At 31.8% G+C, this 12,946-nt stretch overlaps 1 protein-coding gene across 1 annotated transcript; it reads right to left on the bottom strand.

Annotated features, from left to right (window-relative positions):
* Window positions 1-803: 803 nt before the first annotated feature.
* LOC109184730 (uncharacterized mitochondrial protein AtMg00810-like) lies at window positions 804-1,805 on the bottom strand. The gene has a single exon (XM_019334767.1). The coding sequence runs from the start codon at window positions 1,803-1,805 to the stop codon at window positions 804-806; it is 1,002 nt and encodes a 333-aa protein (XP_019190312.1).
* Between the last annotated feature and the right edge of the window lie 11,141 nt (window positions 1,806-12,946).

Here is a 12,946-nt window from a genome sequence, read left to right as displayed (position 1 = left end):
ACTCTTGGGCTGCGGTCCACCGTTTGGTTGCGATCAAACGTTTTACATGAGCTGCGGTTCATATTCCTGGCTGCGGTCAGATGATTACTCTTGGGCTGCGGTCCACTGTTTGGTTGCGATCAAACATTATGATGAGCTGCGGTTCATCGGTCCGTTGCGATCGACCCCTTCGTATTGCGATACGAGGCAGGGTGCTGCTGGGCCGTGTCAGAGCTATATGCGCTGACCCTCATGTATGGGCATGCGATTGGTCCTGTGGCGCCACCAAAGTATGCTTGTGTGGTGAGATGAGAATTGAATGATGACGTGAATGAAATGAAGTGAATTTGTGACCATAGGATATATGCTAGTATCTTTATATGCTTGGTTATAACTGTTAAATGTGATTATCCCTGTCTGTCGAGTCTATTCCTGGTTTTAAAACTAGTGTCTCTTGAGTATATATCTTCCTGCCTCGAAATGATTTTCGTATATCTATATATATCTACCTATAATGTATTTCAAACGCGTTGGAGTGGGTTACCAGCATCTCTCGCTGAATAGATATATTTGGCTTTCAAGCACAGATGAGTAGACACTGGAGTGCGCTAGAGATTTGGAGCGTAGAGTAGATAGTTTCCCTTTCGACCTGCGTGCCATGCTTATGTATTGACATTATTGAGGATATTAGTTAGTTAGCCTGTGCACCTGAGTTCTCTAGCTCAGGTGTGTCATAGCACCCCGTACACTTATGTTATGTTTTGGGATTTAATGAGAATTTACCTTTATTATATAAGTCTCAAAAGTTTTAAAATTTCGGGGTGTTACACATATGCTAGGACTTTGTATTCCGCCTCAGTGGAATACCTAGCAACAGTTCTTTGCTTCTTACAAATCCAAGATATAAGATTAGTCCCCAAAAAAATAGCAAAACCACTAGTGGACTTACGATCTTCAGGATAACCAACCCAATCAGAATAAGAAAAAGCATGAATTTCCTTTGACATTGATTTCTGTATACGTAACCCAAACCCAATTATGCCCTTAACATACCTCAAGACACGTTTCAGCTGCTCCCAATATGATGTGGTAGGAACATGCATGTGCTGACAAAGCTGATTAACCGCAAAGGATAAATCAGGTGGTGTAACAGTGAGATATTGTAGTGTTCCAGCTAGGCTCTTGTACGACGTAGGATCATCATATAAGTCTGCACTGAAGGGAACAATTTTTGAAACAGATATAGGAATAGAGAGAGGTTTGCATTCCGCTATGCCAGCATGTTTCAAAATATCATTCATATATTGCTGTTGAGACAATAGAATTTCATCATCACATTTAACCGTTTCGATGCCAAGGAAAAAATTTGGTTCACCAAGATCTCTAATCTTGAAAGTGGCAGACAATTTTGAGAGTAAGTGAGTAACTAGAGCCTGATCACTTCCCATTAGAAGAATATCATCCACATAGACCAACAAATAAACCAATGCAAAATCTCGAGAGAAATAGAATAGAGAGACATCTGTCTTTGATGCTTGAAAACCAACGGATATTAAAAACGTGTGTAAACGATTAAACCAAGCTCTAGGAACTTGTTTTAATCCATACAGTGAATGTTTTACCACATCACATACAGTTTTGGACTTTGATTGGGCAGGGTGCCCTGATGACCACAAATTCACTAGTGGTTTTGCTTTTTTCATTTGCAAAAATTTAATCTCTTGGGCTTGTTGCATGCAAAAGGTAGTGGCTAGATCATCAACAAAAGCAAAATACAAAGTCATTGCAAATGTCTTAGCAAAAGTAACATGGTTAGTTGTTCTCATTATAGAACTTAGTCTAACTGTGCTAAAACAACCTCGACTATGGTGTGACAATTTTGGTGCTACTTATTTGTGTGCAACTCTCGTGTTTCATGCTCGAACTAAACATGTAGAAATAGAATACCATTTTGTTTGTGAAAAATTAGCATCGAAGGAACTGCAAGTGAATTACATCTCTACTAAAGATCAACTTGCAGACGTATTCACCAAGCCACTCACCACGTACAACTAAATTCGATCTTCTAAAGGGCAAGATCAATGTTCTCTCTAGAGACCCTTAAACTTGAGGGGGCATATTAGGTGTTAGGACTCTGTATTATATCAACCTTAGCATTCCTTCACTCTCTCATGTATTATTGTAAATCTATATCTTACCATTCTTGACCTAGCAAGGACTAATCCTTGTACTCTTATAAATACCTCTCTTCATATACTTTGTAAATACGATTGATTAATACAAAAATTCTTTGTATATTATTGTTCTCATCAATCTAATTACATGATTAGGCCAAAACCTAATATCTAGCTCCATCCCCATCTCGTTTGATGTCCTCATTCAACCTAACATACTCACTCAAGTCAATCTGGTACGTTTAACATGAATAAAAACTTGTATCAACGCTTCTACTATTGCATCATATATATCAAATAAAAATAAAAGAATTTTCTCATGACCAACTAATATAGATGAACAATGCAAGTAGATAATCAATTAAATTAAAACACCAATAACTATAATTGATGAATATATACCTAATAGATGGAGCATTGAGTTGAGTTGACTTAAAACTCACTCTTAATTAATCAAACAAAGTTATAAATTTAGATAGGTGGTTGTTGGGACGACGAGCCCAATTGCCAGAACTGGGTGGCTGGCTGGCTGGCATAGTGCTCACAAGTTGAGGCAATGATTATCATTATTGGATCATTAAACAAACCTCGTGGGAATCCTCCCCCAACTTTTCCTTTATTTCTTTTCTTTATTTTAATTAATTTTGTAGTAGTCAGGCATGGAGGGAGGGGTTGGGGGAAAAAGTAAAGGCCAAGGAAAGAGGGGAGCTCAGTACTTGTGATCCCCCCCTCCCCCCTCCCCCATCCACCCCACCCGCCTTGCCATTTTCAAAGAGGGCACTCAAAATATGAACATTACAGATGGTAAAGAAAGAGAGAGGCCGGGCACACAAAAGAAAAGTTGTTATAATAAAGGAGTGGAAGTTGTCCCCATAAATTTGAATAATTTCTTTTGGACATGAACAGTTACTACTTTAATTTTAAATAATTGTAATTCATAAATGCACTTCGTATCAATGATATCTTTTTTTTTTCTTTTTTTTTTCTTTTTATACTTAGGTGAATGATATCTTAATTTGATAGTAAACACTGAAAATTTGAGGTTTTTAATCTATAAATTATATAAGAATTAATAATAATAAGGTTTTAATAGGAATAAAGAATTTTAATCTAAAACTTATGATAAGGTTCTAATAGGAATAAAAAAAAAAAAATTATTGATGTAATCAACTGAATTAATAGTACATTATATTTACTTTTTTATGAGCTTCCAATTTCTTTTACATTTTACCTTCTATTTTCTATTCTATTTTCTTTTCCATCCAAGTTGTTAACATTGTTATATATTTTTTTTGAAAGGTGTTAATATTGTTATATGAAATAACTCGTTTTCATGTATATTTACAAATTTTGTCTAATTTTATATTATTTCTTTTTTTCTTTGTTTCTCACGCACTGATTATTTGTATAATCGATATAGTATTTGACTACTAAATTCATTAAAAGCAATACATATTTGTATAACTATTGGTGCGGCCGCACTGACCGCTCGTTAAGGTGCGGCTGCCCCTGAACTCTGCTATATATATATATATATATATATATATATATATATATAGGTGCGGCCGCACTGACCGCTCGTTAAGGTGCGGCTGCACCTGAACTCTGCTATATATATATATATATATATATATATATATATATATATATATATATATATATATAGCAGAGTTCAGGTGCAGCCGCACCTTAACGAGCGGTCAGTGCGGCCGCACCAATAGTTATACAAATATGCACCAACAATGTTAGGAAATGCACACAAAAAAATGCACCATTAGATACGCATCACCAAAAATGCATCATTGGGTATTCATAAAAGCACCACACAATGTTCAAAAATGCACAATTAGGAGTGAGAAGGTATGCAGCATTTTATGGGTGTGTTGTGCGTTTTTTGGTGTACTTGTGCATTTCATTATTGTGCATTTTCCTAACACTATTGGTGCCTTTTGTTAACACTAATAACGCCTTTTTCAAGCGGCCGCACCGACCGCACGGGAAGGCGCGACCGCATTTGTGTAGAAGTATACCTTTTGTTAACACTAATGGATAAGGTGAAAAAATTTTCCCTGGTGAAAGGTGCGGATTAATCACAACCTTTGATCTTGCCAAAATCAATAGCCCAGAATGAAGTACAATTAAAAAAATGCGGTGGCATTATGGTCATTTTGCGTAAGATCACAACTTAAGGTGCGTAAGTTTAAAGCTTAAGGTGCGTAAGTTCAAAACTTAAGGTGCTTAAGTTTATAGCTTAAGGTGCGTAAGTTTATAGCATTAGGTGTGTAAGATCACAACTTACGGTGCGTAAGGCTAAATCTTAAGGTGCATAATTTTATAACGTAAGGTGTGTAAGTTTATAGCTTAAGGTGCGTATGTTTAAAGCTTAAGGTGCGTACGTTTATAACATAAGGTGCATAAGTTTATAGCTTAAGGTACATATGTGAAAAGCTTAAGGTGCATAAGTTTATAACTTAAGGTGCATAAGTTTATAGCTTAAAGGTGCGTATGATTAAAGCTTAAGGTGTGTAAGTTTATAGCTTAAGGTGCGTAATTTATAGCTTAAGGTGCGTATGTTTAAAGCTTAATGTGCTTCAATTTCTAGTTTAAGGTGCATCAATTTAACTCTTAAGGTGTTTATGTTTAATGCTTAAGGTGCATAAGTTTATAACTTAAGTGTGTAATTTTATAGCTTAAGGTGCGTCAATTCGAAAAACTTGATCATTTACATCCATGTTGCCTTGAAGCGTTTATTTATTTATAATTTTCCTTCAGTTTGAGCCGTTGATCTAGATTAGATCAACGACTCAGATCTCACCTAATTTTTCACCTGGGAGAAGTTTCACACATGAACCATCCCCTATATGGTCTAGGATCATGTGTGAATGACTTCCAGGTAAAAAATGCGCACAAATCTCAGCCATTGAATTCATCCAAATCTAATGGTTTTTAAAAAAAATTCCTTTCGAACTAATAAAAATTGTGCACTTGAAAGCTCAAAACCATACACTTGAAGATACAAAAATGTGCACTTAAAGGTAAATAGTTGTGCAATTGATGAAATTTATAGTACCAAAAAGGAAAATTATTCAATTTAAGTGTTATTAAAGCAACTAGTATTTGCCCCCGTGCGATGCACGAAATGGATTTGTTGTAATATATTAAAAATATTTGAATTGATATATAATTATTTAAATTAAAACACCAAATATTATATAGTGCAATTGAATAATTGAGTTGGATCGATTATGTTTTCTGATGTTATCAATGCTTGAATTCGAAAAATAATTATTCAATTAATAGCCATGGATATTTGCGCCCGTGCGATGCACGGAATGGATTTGTTATAATATATTAAGAATATTTGGACCGATATATAATTATTTAAATTAGAACATCAAATATTATATAGTGCAATTGAAGGTATGACTTGGATCGTTTATGTGTTTTTATGTTATTAATGCTTGAATTTGAGCAAATAATTGCTTAAATTAATACCTAATGTGTAGATGTACGCATGCGGTGTTGTAACTTTGGAGATTTTATTTATCATTGTTCAATATTTTTATAAATTAGGCAAATGTGTCTGTTCTCTAGCAACTCAATTATAAGAATGAATTGATATCCTAATTCATTTGTATGGAAAATATATTTTTTATCTAGATATATAGCAATTTTTCCATTAAAAAAAACATAATATCACCGGTTATATTTACACATTATTGGAATCTCTTTGTAGACGACATTTGTAGTGGCAACACAATCTTGTCCATCCTCGTCTAGAGCTAACACCTTCAGTCCATCCGGACGGGTGACTCGGGTGAAAATATATAATGGTAGAATATCAAACAATTAGTGATCGTATTATATTTTCAATCAATTAGTAATATCAGATTCATTTTAAGCCAATTATTCTTTTTTTTTTCAGTCAATTAGAATATATTGAAGTATGACTTTCTAACATACAACATACAACATAAATATTAATATTAATTGATATTAATTTAATATCATTAAAATACATTTTTGTTTGAAAATGTAAAAATGCAATATGTACCTTGGAGTCATGAAACCAGTGCTTTGGTGATTGACGACTATGTGTTAATATTCTTTGGACAAATAACAACGCATCAACCAGAGCCTTATAGAACTTTTCATTGTCCTGAGAGATAGATCAAAGGTAGTGACAAAATTTGACTCCATTAGTAAACAATAAAGAGAAAGTTGAGAAATAACAGAAAAATTAAAAGTATACAATGGTAGAAAATCAGTAAGTTCGTGATCATTTTATATTTTATTCTCAGTCAAATATTTGTTTTAATACATATGAATTAGTTTATACTATATTTCCAGTCAATTATTAATAACAGATACATTTTCCAATTTACTTATACTATTGTTCATCCGTTTCATTTTCGAAATAGTTAATGGTGGATCATTTTTAATTTTTAGTCAATTATTAATATTTATTTCTTTTTCAATTGTCATATAATTAACATAGTCATTGAATAACGTAGTAAAAATACTTTAAAATTAAAAAATAATAATAATAATAATAATTTCAGCGACGAGGACAGCCGGGGGACATATAATTATTCAATTGAGTTGGGTCTCTCATACCTTCAATTGCACTATATAATATTTGATGTTCTAATTTAAATAATTATATATCGGTCCAAATATTCTTAATATATTATAACAAATCCATTCCGTGCATCGTACGGGCGCAAATATTTTATTATAAGGTAAAAAGGCACAATAATTAGGTCTCTAAATCCTCAGCTTGCTTACTGTTTCATTAGGAACAAGTCTTTCAAAAAATTGTTACATACACATGGATATGGCCATATAGGTTTCGATTTTTAATGAATTTTAGATCGAAGCATTGAGCCGAGGATTTTGCTCTGTTTGACAGAGTTTATTTAGGAACTTATAGCTTATTTTAAGCTACTAATTAATAAGGTATAAGCCTGTTTGGTAATGTTTCCAAAATAAGCTCGTAAATTTCAGAATTTTGTTATTATATATAGTATAGATTGTGCAAAGGGAATTGTATTACACTATTTTATAATTTTAGAATAGAATTTTTACCCAGAATTATTGTACGGTTGGGAAAAGTAGAAATCAATATATTTTATTGGGAAGAGAGAATTTTTAGGAATTGGGCGGGAAGTTAAAATTTCAGGATTTTGTTATTATATATAGTATAGATTGTGCAAAGGAAATTGTATTACACTATTTTATAATTTTAGAATAGAATTTTTGCCCAGAATTATTGTACGGATGGGAAAGTAGAAATCAATATATTTTATTGGGAAGAGAGAATTTTTAGGAATTGGGAGGAAGTTAAAATTTCAGGATTTTGTAATTATATATAGTATAGATTGTGCAAAGGGAAATGTATTACACTATTTTATAATTTTAGAATAGAAATTTTACCCAGAATTATTGTACGAATGGGAAAAGTAGAAATCAATATATTTTATAGCGTTAGGTGTGTAAGATCACAACTTAAGGTGCGCAAGGCTAAATCTTAAGGTGCATAATTTTATAACGTAAGGTGTGTAAGTTTATAGCTTAAGGTGCGTATGTTTAAAGCATAAGGTGCTTACGTTTATAACATAAGGTGCATAAGTTTATAGCTTAAGGTACATATGTGTAAAGCTTAAGGTGCATAAGTTTATAGCTTAAGGTGCATAAGTTTATAGCTTAAAGGTGCGTATGATTAAAGCTTAAGGTGTGTAAGTTTATAGCTTAAGGTGCGTAATTTATAGCTTAAGGTGCGTATGTTTAAAGCTTAATGTGCTTCAATTTCTAGTTTAAGGTGCATCAATTTAACTCTTAAGGTGTTTATGTTTAATGCTTAAGGTGCATAAGTTTATAACTTAAGTGTGTAATTTTATAGCTTAAGGTGCGTCAATTCGAGAAACTTGATCATTTACATCCATGTTGCCTTGAAGCGTTTATTTATTTATAATTTTCCTTCAGTTTGAGCCGTTGATCTAGATTAGATCAACGACTCAGATCTCACCTAATTTTTCACCTGGGAGAAGTTTCACACATGAACCATCCCATATATGGTCTAGGATCATGTGTGAATGACTTCCAGGTAAAAAATGCGCACAAATCTCAGCCATTGAATTCATCCAAATCTAATGGTTTTAAAAAAAAATAAAAATTCCTTTCAAACTAATAAAAATTGTGCACTTGAAAGCTCAAAACCATACACTTGAAGATACAAAAATGTGCACTTAAAGGTAAATAGTTGTGCAATTGATGAAATTTATAGTACCAAAAAGGAAAATTATTCAATTTAAGTGTTATTAAAGCAATTATATATATATATATATATATATATATATATATATATATATATATATATATATATATAGAAAATGTTTTTCACCTCAAGGTATGTAATAAGAAACTAAAATGACATGTTAGGAAGTGACTAATTGAGTAATGGGAAATAGTAATTCTACGCCTAACTGAAAAGCTAGCTCAAAGCAGAAAAGTTAGTAAATAATAAGCTAACTAATTAAAATTAAAGTGCTTGATTAAATTAATTATTGAATTAGCTAATAAGTGTAAAAAGATATAAAAAGATACACTAAGATATTATAATTTTATTGCTTTAATATATATATATATATATATATATATATATATATATATATATATATATATATATATATATTAAGATTTCGATTTATGAGGGACAAATGATGTCATTTTTATAAATTAATGAAAATAAAAAAGTAAAAAAGTTAATAAACCACTAACTTATTTTGAAAAATAAATTATTATTTTAAATTTATTTAAAAATAAGTTATTATTTTAAACTCTTCATATTTTACTAAATAGGTTTTATACCTTATTTATAACTTAAAATAAATTATAAATTCTAAAATAAGCTTTTAGCAAACATTGCGATAATGTTGTTTAACTTTATTTTTTATATATATCTACTATCTACTATATATCTATTATCTACTATACTAATAAGAGGCCAAGAGAGTTAGGCCTATAACGCAAATTATGCCATGGAATCGTGTTCACCGAGAATGGTGAACACAAGGCAAAACGACGTCGTTTTTAGGCAAAAAAAAAAAAAAATCGCGGATGTGGAGTTAACGGCGCGCATTTGATCAAATTATGAATTTTCTGTTATGAGATTATGAATTTTATGAAAATTCATAATCTCATAACAGAAAATTCATAATCTCGTGGTTCCAAAGTGAATGTGTAGGCATGGTTCCAAAGTGAATGTGCAGGCATGGATTCATAATTTATGAATATTCGTGATTTCGGACGATAATATGTAGACATGGTTCCAAAGTGAATGTGCAGGCATGAATTCATAATTTATGAATGTCCGAAATTATGAATGTAATGGAAATTCATAATCTCATAACAGAAAATTCATAATCGCATAACATAAAATTCATAATCTCATAACTGAAAATTCATAATCTCATAACAGAAAATTCATAATCTTATAACAGAAAATTCATAATCTCATGGTTCCAAAGTGAATGTGTAGGCATGGTTCCAAAGTGAATGTGCAGGCATGGATTCATAATTTATGAATGTCCGTGATTTCGGACGGGAATGTGTAGGCATGGTTCCAAAGTGAATGTGCAGGCATGAATTCATAATTTATGAATGTCCGAAATCTTTGTTCACCTCAAATTAAAGTGAAACCGCAAAATGTGAATATAAAGAAGAAAAGTCACGCAATTAATTAAGAAAAAAAAAAGATAACGGTGTACTAACACCGTTGGAACCGTGTTCACCATGAATGGTGAACACGGTTCCATGGCATAACGTCCGGGCCTATAATGGGTAGAAAAAATGGTGGTCAAATTTACTATACTAATAAGAGCCCAAGAGAGTTAGGCCTATAATGGGTAGAAAAAATGGTGGTCAAATTTTTTAATAAAATGAATGGCTCAGATTGATCAGATTTTAATTTTTCTTTTAGATTTCCTAATTTATCCCTAATGAATATGATTATCTGTTAACTTTTTCGTTAATTTCTGTTAGTTCACCGTTAACTTACTCATTGATTTCAATAAAAAAGGTCTTTGGTTCGAACCTCATCCCAATCAAAGTTGGCATAATTAGTACTCTATTTTACTCTTATTAAATTAAATAATAATTTAGTAGCTACAACAAAAAATAATACATATGCATTTCTTTAATTTAGAATTTTGTGTCTACAATGTCTTTAATAAAAAAAAAAAAAAATTATTCATTATCAATAAAGTAAATAAGAGAAATAATTTCATTAGTTATATTGTCTTTATTTTTCTCCAATATAAAAATTCTTTACATTGAAATTCATCAATTGATTATATTCGCTACATTGTCCCTACAATGTTTTTATTAAAAAATTATTCATTATCAACAAATTGAAGTGAGAACTACCTCGCAATGTCCTTGTTTGACAATCAGCAGTTAGCGGTTAGCGTTAGCGGATTATATTAGCGGATTTGACTAGCGAATTATATCAACGGTTGGTAAAAAGATATTTGAAAAATTTAGCTATTTAGATTAACATGTAAAATGACCTAAGGGTATACATATATTCAATAATAATAATAATAATGATGATGGTGGTGGTGGTGGTGGTGGTGGTGGTGGTGGTGGTGGTGGTGGTGGTGGTGGTGGTGGTGGTGGTGGTGGTGGTGGTGATGATGATGATAATAATAATAATAATAATAATAGTTTTAAAATAATAATAATAATAATTTAATAAAATAAATAAAATTAAAAAAATTTTAAAAAAAATATATGGGGAGCTGAACGTTCGGCTCCCATTAGTTTTGTCACTTTTCTCACATCAGTGGGAAATGTAGCATGGAAGCCTTGAGGCTCCTATAAAAGGAGTCTTAAGGCTCCAATTTAAAAATTAAGCTTGCTCACCCGTTGATGGGCAACCAATTTAAAAATTAAGCTTGCCCATCCGTTGATGGGCAAGCAGTGAGCCAGTGAAACAGGCTCTTCTTATTCTCTTCGCGAGAACTTCCGGATCGGAGAAGCATTCGGAACGGGCGTAGCGTTCATTTCGTTGGCAGAAACGATCCAATCCATTCGGGGAACTCAACAACGAAGTATTTTGACTGAGAATCAATGATAGATAGACAAGAGATAGATAAATGATATCTAGATTTCTCTAAAAAAAAAAAAAAAAAAAAAAAAAAAAAAAAAAAAAAAGAAGAGTTATTCAAGGAGTTGAAATTGTTCTACAATAAATTTTTTTTTTTTAAATATAAAGGTGTTTTTGAGGAAATCATTCTCAGAAACGTTAAGTGAAAATATTGTAAATTGTAATATTTGTATTTTCAATGGTTTGGAACAAATTGTTGTTTCAAACTGTTGAATAACCAAACACTTTCTTTAGCATTTTGATCTTTGGGTTTGATCATATTTACCATCGTCCAATATCTTTGGTTTATATTATAATTAAAATTTTTAAATTTTTACTACATCTAAATTTCTTAAATTAGGAATTTCTTTATCTATAATAATTTATTCAACAATAATGGTTGAACTAAATGAACATTGAGCAAAACACCTAAAAGACTGGTACCATTGATTCATTCATTGATCTTGTATATATGTGCATTCATTAAATATATTAGAACCATTTGCAACAAAAATAATTGGTTACTATTTAAAAAAAGTTTAGTAACAATTATAATGAATCTCCTACATTACATTGTATTCATATACTATGAGTTGCATATTTAAATAAATAAATTCGACATTAATTAAATTACTTATGTATGAACTTCTCATATATAATCTTGCATTGATATACTTTCAAATATTTATTTAATTATAAATATTCTGCATTAACTCATTCGCGCAATGTGTGTGTAAAACTAGTACGCTAATAAGCACCTTGTTTTTCATACAACACGAATACAATAAAACTAACATGATCTATTTAGAGATTAGGGTTTCTCTAATTCTCTCTCGTCTCTGGTTTTCGACCGATCAAATTTTTACACGGTCGCCGCCTTCGTGAAGCAAGTGGATCGGAGGTGGCATCCGATCGTCTTCCCCTGCCACCATCTCCACTGCAAGAGCGTTTACCTTCATTGTCTTCTTTGCATTCCCTGTGTTATCTTTCATTCTCGGCCTTCGTCACCGGTTACGCCTTACCCCACCCCTCCATCTCCACCGCTACTGGTTATTACTCCCTTATTTTCGCATTGTTGTTTTCATTTGCTTTGTTTTACTGGATTAAATTTGTTTGCAGTTTTTGTGTTTTCCCTCTCGTTGTTTTGATGAGTTTCTTCCTCTCGTTTACTTGGCGAGTTCTTTTTCATAAAGCGTGAAATGATAAAACTGAGCATGGCGTATGTGAATCTCATCCTTGGTGACAAACATGACAATAAAAAAGAGACTCCTCTGAATTATGATATGCAGTTCAGCCCAATGGAGGTATTGTCAATGGATAGCATAATGAAAATAGATATTCAGGTGGTGTGCAAGACTATTTAACCAGTGTCAGTCTTGGGTACGTTTGACCAAGTCATTAAAGAAGCTTTCAGTTTCTCTAAAGAATTCAGCTTCAAATTTGTGAAAGAATCTACCAAACAAATTTTCGATAGCATTGTTAGGGGAGTTGTTTCTACGTCTAACTGTATGATTGTAAAGAATGTTTGATCATTCCATTGATCTTTATTAATGATTAATGAAATTAGTTTCTTTATTTTCAAAAAAAAAAAAAAAAAAACATAATTTATTTAATTACATGTGAGCACCTACCATAAAGTTGGCGA

The sequence above is a fragment of the Ipomoea nil genome, unplaced genomic scaffold (assembly GCF_001879475.1).
Source record: "Ipomoea nil cultivar Tokyo-kokei standard unplaced genomic scaffold, Asagao_1.1 scaffold1286, whole genome shotgun sequence".
Classification (NCBI taxonomy): Eukaryota; Viridiplantae; Streptophyta; class Magnoliopsida; order Solanales; family Convolvulaceae; genus Ipomoea; species Ipomoea nil.
The sequence above is the reverse complement of the archived record's forward strand: the minus strand, read 5'-3'. Positions and strand labels throughout refer to the sequence as shown.